Source organism: Littorina saxatilis, linkage group LG10, assembly GCF_037325665.1.
Source record: "Littorina saxatilis isolate snail1 linkage group LG10, US_GU_Lsax_2.0, whole genome shotgun sequence".
Classification (NCBI taxonomy): Eukaryota; Metazoa; Mollusca; class Gastropoda; order Littorinimorpha; family Littorinidae; genus Littorina; species Littorina saxatilis.
Window position 1 is genome coordinate 24,186,008 of NC_090254.1, and position 6,818 is coordinate 24,192,825.

Consider the following 6,818-nt stretch of genomic DNA (forward strand, 5'->3'; position numbering starts at 1 on the left):
ATTACACGCTGCCAACAGAGAGAGAACAAGTCGCGTAAGGCAAAATTACAACATTTAGTCAATCTGTCGAACCCACAGAATACAAGAAACTAAGTCCATCTCACGATGAACACGAGCCGAAATCATATGCACTCGACTTATGAAATAGAAAGAAATTAAATACGACGAAGAGAAGAAAAAGTTTGAAAGTACCATTGAACTTCCATGTCGGCGTGTGGCTGAGCTTAAAATAGGAATGTTGTTGCAATCTGTTAGGCACTTTCCCTTTTGACAGGTAGTTTTTGCATGTACAGCAAAACACGGCCTTTTTTACAAATCCTAAAGACTGTCGGAAACTTCGCATGCTCTCTTGTGAACGCCATGTGAAACATTGATTCTGAAACAAAAATCTATGGCATGAATGACAATGGAAAGACGGTCTCTCTCTGATTCCAAGTTCATAATCACAGTTATGAAGTGCTGAATTTAAAAAATCTGTAGATGAAGTAAAATCATTTGAATGTTGGCTTGTTGAAACTTCATAACAAACAGCCACCTCGTCTATATCATTATCTGAAAGAATGCAAACTTCCTTTGAAACACCAACATTTGTATGGAAAACTTCTGTTTCTGTCATCTTTGATTTCATTTGACAACTTGGACTGATGGCATCTTCCAGAGATATATCCATTACTTTCAACTTGCGCCTCTTTGTATTCCTGTAAGCCTGCCACTTATTTATAAAAAGAAACGTTTGATACTTTTACCAAACAGTTAGTATAATGCACGCTCTACCTGTATTCGTCTTTAAATTCTGCAAGACTGAAGCGAAAGAGGTCTGTCTCAGTTTTGTGGTCAGTTTGTTGTGTACATTTACACACGCACAACGAACAACACATGCACAGGCCAGGGGGAAGCTCCACTTTCTTATGTCCGACGATAGACGTATACATGTAGTTTACATGTTTATTAGTCATCTATTTGATTGATTACGTGTATGATATGACGGAGAGTCGCATCGGTTTGATGCCGTGAACCCAACCGTGGCTGTGGCTGTCGTTTGAAGTAGCCTACTTCTTTATAAAGATTAATTTACATTCTGACCAAGGCATGTTTGGTACCTACTGAATCCTTGTTGCGTGTAGTTTTACGTGGCACGTTGCCCAAAGTTGTATTCTTGAGGAGCATAAAATAAAACGTGTTACAAAGTTATCTCAAAACTCTGCAGTGACTGCTCGCGCAGCAGGTCAGCTAATTATAGCACGCAGCCTCCACAAACAGCTTTCGAGCCGAGACCACGGCTCGTCAAAAACTGCACGCACTGCAGTGTTTTCAGTCACGAGAATAAAACAGCTTCGTCAATCCACGCAGCAAGGAAGTCGCTCAATTTTTGCGTGCAGCACGAAGTAAACAGACATGCAAGAATAGCGACGGGTTCAAGTTTAGGTCGCTCCAGGAGAAAAATTCTTGTGGATGTTGGCCTTTAAGTTCATCCTGACTTGGTCATAGTCAGTGCTCAGGGTTCTCATTGAGCGGCATGTAGATTTGTTTTTGTATGTTTGTCATTTATTGATAAAAATATTCTTGACAGACTTGGAATCATTTGTTTATATCTGTCTTACTAATTTGATTAAATAATGAGCTGGGGTCAGGCATTTACTATACATACTTTCTGACCTGAGTTATACCAGCTGACACTTACTGCACTACACAACAAACTCACATTTGTGACACATTTACACTTGTGAAGTGAGAGAGAGAGAGAGACATTTGTTGAATGTTTAAACAAGTTTATTTTTCTATTCGCACACAGTGATAATAGCCATCTTCAGTATATTTCGTTGTCTCGATGAATGCAGTCGATAAATTCATGTACACAATTATAATGGAAAATAATGAAAGAGGGAAACATCTCGGAATTCTTTTGCATCCTGGATTGAGGCTTACACTAACAACTTGCAATACACTTTTACGTGGGTAGGACGGTGGCAGTGTGTTGATCATTATAACGGGGTGTTGGGTAGGGGTGGTGGGTGTGCTGCTGGTGAAAGGGGGGGGGGGGGGTATGTTATTTGTAAATTATTATAAGAAAAACGTGGATGCAAAGTGCTCATACAAATAGTATTAATATAATTCCAATATTACTATGTATAAGAAACAAACATAATTTCAGAAGAAATTCAGTGTCTCCATGAACCACCAGCTAGCCTGTTTGACGCGAAATTTAAGATAGATTCATCTTTTGCACAAGCTTTACAATAAATAAAATAAAAAAAACTACATTGAAATCAGAAATCACAAACTCATGTTTCAGCTATCTAGTGAAGGCAAATGAACACATTTTAAAACTTTCATATCATATGCATCTGTACAAAATAATATCAAAAGCGGACAAAGGTCTATACAAAAATACAATGAGAAACTATGTTCTGTACTTAATGATAATCATTGCCATGTATATTAATCACAGTCAGCTACGGTTCAACCATCGGTTACATCAGAAATCGCCCATAACAACCCAATAAAACACAATACTACATGGCATAATCCCAGCCCACATTGCAAACAGTTAAAGTTGGAGGTTTAAACAACTGATTCTTCAATTTCTTCAGAAAAATATTTTTTTAGTCTGCATTTTAGAACGCTGTTTATAAGTTGTAATTCATTCAAATAGATATTAGAATGTTTTCTTCACAATAGCACTAGTGTTTTCTAATATACCTATTTCTTTCGTGTATGTTTGTCAGGGCAAGATCTGACTGGTACGTGGCCAAACAAATAGGCATCACCTGGGCAGATTACTGCATACACCTGCACTGACATAAATGAGCTCTCGCTTTGAACGTGTGAATCGAAACACCCCTCTCCAATTCCTCTGACCCCCTCCCCCACCCCTCCCCCCCTAAAAATCCCCCCCTTTCCTCCATTCTCCCCCTACCCCCCCCCCCCCCCCTCCCTGGCCCTATGTGCAGCCCTGTCAAAGTTTAAAAAATCTTTGGTAACGGGGTGTGCAGCCCTGTCAAAGTCAAAAAAATCTTTGGTAACGAATTACAACTGCTACAGTACTATTAATACTACCATAGAAACAGATACAGGTAGGTGGGAGAACATTTGAGAGAGAGAGAGAGAGAGAGAGAGAGAGAGAGAGAGAGAGAGAGAGAGAGAGAGAGAGAGAGAGAGAGAGAGAGAGAACTACAATACACACAAACTAATTAAGAAAGGGAGCACAACAGAAAACAAGAGAAAATCGACGGTTGTCAAGGCAGCCGTTCCAAACACATCCGGGTCGTATTCAAAGCAGCTGGCCCCATCAATAACTTCAAAATTCTGAGCTTCGCAGAACATGGTCCCATTGTCGTATTCCTCACCTGTGAAAGAAAGGAAACAAAATTGAACGTACGTTTTTGTTGAGTAACGTGTATGAGTTTGTGGTCGGAGGGGGATGGTTCGGCCGGCGGGGTTGGCCGCGTGGGGGGATATAATTATGTTATTGCTTAATATAACCTCTCTCTTTCTAATTTTTTTTCCGGGGGGGGGGGGGGGGGGGGGGGGGTGTGGGGGTGGCGAGGACCCTGGGTTTGTAAGTTAAGTTACAGAACATATCTGGCAAAATGAGGTCTTAAAAATAGGGAGGGTCTTAACAAAGAGGTATAGTGCATCACAGTCATCAATATTAATTGCTATTAGTATTTTAAGTCTAAAACTTACCAAATGTTCTTTTACCTACACCAGCCTTCAAGCAATCCTCATACAGGGAGTCACAGTATTCCGCGCACACCCGTAACTTTCTGTGAGAAAGAATGGAAAAAAAGTATAATCTCCGATTCCATGGTGAGTTTTACCAAAGGACAAACCACAGACTGAAACCCCAAACACCCGACAGACAAGCAAGTTCTTTTAAGGAGACGAACAAAATCAGACAAAAATACAGGTATATAGAAAGCCATGTAAACGGACAGGTATAAAAGTAGACACTAGACAGGAGGTGGTGGTACGGAGAGAGAGAGAGAGAGAGAGAGAGAGAGAGAGAGAGAGAGAGAGAGAGAGAGAGAGAGAGAGAGAGAGAGAGAGAGAGAGAGAGAGAGAGAGACACACACTGACACACACATACACAAACACACAATCAATTCTCATAAACTTGACCCACTGTTTGATAAACCACAGGTGCTGGTCAGGACTGCAGAAGAAACACATCAGGTAGTTCAGCTGGTTGCGACAGGAGCGGCTGGCCGAATGCAATGGTTCGATGTTGGAAAACACTGACGTCACTTCCGTCCGTTTGCAGCAGGCTTGGTTGGAATACCAGGAGCAGTTCACTAAACCTCCTTCCGGTTTCGCGTAACGATCTGCATCTGAAACAGCATGGGTGCTCATACATCATTATCTCAGTAAAATCATGCTTATTGTCTGAGCTGTTTCTTTTGCATCTTAGAATTAAAAGTTTACACCATTGAAAAGTGGACTAATTTGCACAGACACCAGCTCTTTCAATGTCACATTAAGGACCAAATCGCTTCATAAATTACACGGTGGCCCCCCAAAAAATGCAACCCACAAAAAATGCTTATCCATGCTTATATACATCGGTTGATCGAAGTATTTCATATTTGGTATACATTGCCTTCAGCTTATGCAAGACTTGTCCACAAAGTGATCAAATGGTCTGACTTTTGTGCAATTTCAAAACAAGTTAGATTATAGATTTGAGAACCTTAATTTGCACGGGTTTCGCGTGCTAGCGTTAGGCTATACATGATTATCAGCACTTAAAGCCGGAATAATAGATCAAATAAAGAGAATGGTGACTTTAAGGCAGATGATCTTGCCGACAGCAATCGTAACTTTATTTATATTGATTTCATTAATTAGGAAAGTTACTGATCATTCTCAAATTCATCATTCTAGGATTGACTTATTTACAGTACAGCGAATTGGCCAGAGAACTTTCGGCTTGGCCAAAACGGCTTTTTAACAACTCTAACTTCCGAAAATTGCCGAAACATTTATGGCCAGTTTGACAAATTTGAGGAAGAAAATAAAATCCTAGCGACGTCCTTAAACTGTTTGTATTGTGTGTGTTCTTCACCTCAAAGGCATCTCGGTAATTTAATTGCAAAACTATAGTACCCGTTACAGTAGTTTGAAAGATTAGCAAGGGAGAAGACTTTACAGAGCAAGGCAATGAAGTATTTCAACGTTTACTTCCCTTGAGTCAACAACTAGCATTTCAGCATGCCGAGTATTCCAGAGCCAGAGAGAAAAATTACAACAAAATTAAGAGACACTAATCATTGTAGTCATTTTATGCACACACAAATCTGCTTTGCACCCCCTCTCCTACCCCCCACCCCCCCCACCCCCGTATCCTCTACTTCTCCTCTGACAAAATCTAACATTGTTACACTATAACAGGACAGTATGCATTTTTTGACATTTGTAGGTTGTTCCTGCAATGACCTGATCACAAGACTGGTATAACAAATACCTGACCCCCCCCCCCCCCCCCCCGTACTCCTCAGAAAAAATGCAGACACAGTCACCAAATACCGAAAATATAAGCCTTCTCTGAAAATGCTCGGTTGTTTCTGCAGCAACTGTATTATCGACCTAAAGACTGTCAAACTGACTAGCATAGTAACTTGAAGGCACAACCAACGTCAAAAAGCAACTATCCCAACTACTTACAGAAATATGAGCACGGTTTCTGCTCCTCCTCAGTCTCATATCGAACTTCTTCAGATCCAGTGAAAGTCAGAAAAAGCGAAAACGCGATGCAAACAACCAGATCTTTCATGATGTCTTCGAGCTTTCGCTGTGGTTTGCCACCATCGCATTACAAATGCAGCAGACGATCGATTCGGGCCTAAAATGCCACCAAGTGCGGATCAGCGCCGGATAGGAATTCCTGGATCGATAATGGAATGTGCTGCAGAAACTGAGAGGCCTGGTGTGGCTGTTCTTGTGTGTGTGTGTGTGTGTGTGTGTGTGTGCGTGTGTGTGTGTGTGTGTGTGAGAGAGACAGAGAGAGAGAGAGAGGGGGGGGGGGGGCGGCGGGACTGAGAGTGATTTCACGATTTAAGAGAGAGAGATAATTTTTGTTATACCTTCCCATCTTTCTCATTTTTTTATAGCAATTTTTAAGCCGCCATTAGAATAATGGGGGGGCTTACTGGATTTGCTCTGTCTGTTTGTTTATTTGTTGGTTTGCTTGAGGCGGGCGGGCGGGCAGTCAGTCGGTCGGTGTTTGTCGGGTAAGACTTGTATCTCTGGGTCAATTAAGCTCAAATTTTGTGAAATAGTTAGGAATAGGCTTTGTTTTTTGTATGCACAAAATTACATTCCTAACCGTAGTCAAACGGAAGATATTAGCTTTTAACGGACAAACCGAGCCAGGGGACGAAACCAGGGGACGAAACCCACTGACGTGTGCGGGAATTCCCGCAGGTTACTTCCCTTTCCCCTTTTCAGTTCACTGATCTATATTTTTTTAGATCAGTGTTTTGGTTTGGCAGCCGCCATGCTTTTGTTCAATTTCATTTTACGTGCTCCGATATTTGGATGCTTCGTTGGACGGTAACAGTGGAGCAGAGATCTGTAGCAAGGATCCCCTTGCAACAGTAGTAGGGAGATTTAAAAAACGAAACGTCGGGACGTTTCGTTTTGAAGTTGTGGTAAACGTCATCATTTCGGGGGTCTCTCGCTGGAAAGGTGAAGGTCAACTGAAACGGAACGTGGAACGTCAAAACGCAGTCACGTTTTCCACCCCCAAAAAACGAACAATATTTCGTCAACTTTTGTGAGTATTTTTGCACACTAACAGTTTTATTTGTTGGCCATTT

The 6,818-nt window shown here is 41.4% G+C and overlaps 1 protein-coding gene across 1 annotated transcript; it reads right to left on the reverse strand.

Moving 5' to 3' along the window:
• Positions 1 to 3,104: 3,104 nt before the first annotated feature.
• On the reverse strand, positions 3,105 to 5,834 carry LOC138979222 (uncharacterized). The gene is made up of 4 exons (XM_070351999.1): positions 5,665 to 5,834; positions 4,127 to 4,331; positions 3,688 to 3,767; positions 3,105 to 3,347 (listed from the first exon to the last, which is right to left on the reverse strand). The coding sequence occupies exons 1-4, from the start codon at positions 5,771 to 5,773 to the stop codon at positions 3,172 to 3,174; spliced, it is 570 nt and encodes a 189-aa protein (XP_070208100.1). The 5' UTR covers positions 5,774 to 5,834; the 3' UTR covers positions 3,105 to 3,171.
• Positions 5,835 to 6,818: the final 984 nt, after the last annotated feature.

Coding starts and splice junctions, on each gene's coding strand:
- LOC138979222 (XM_070351999.1), bottom strand. CDS start 5,773: ATGAAAGATCTGGTTGTTTGCATCGCGTTTTCGCTTTTTCTGACTTTC. Junction 3,768..4,126: donor CACCTGTGGTTTATCAAACA/GTGGGTCAAGTT, acceptor TCTTTCTCACAG/AAAGTTACGGGTGTGCGCGG. Junction 3,348..3,687: donor TGTAGGTAAAAGAACATTTG/GTAAGTTTTAGA, acceptor TTTCTTTCACAG/GTGAGGAATACGACAATGGG.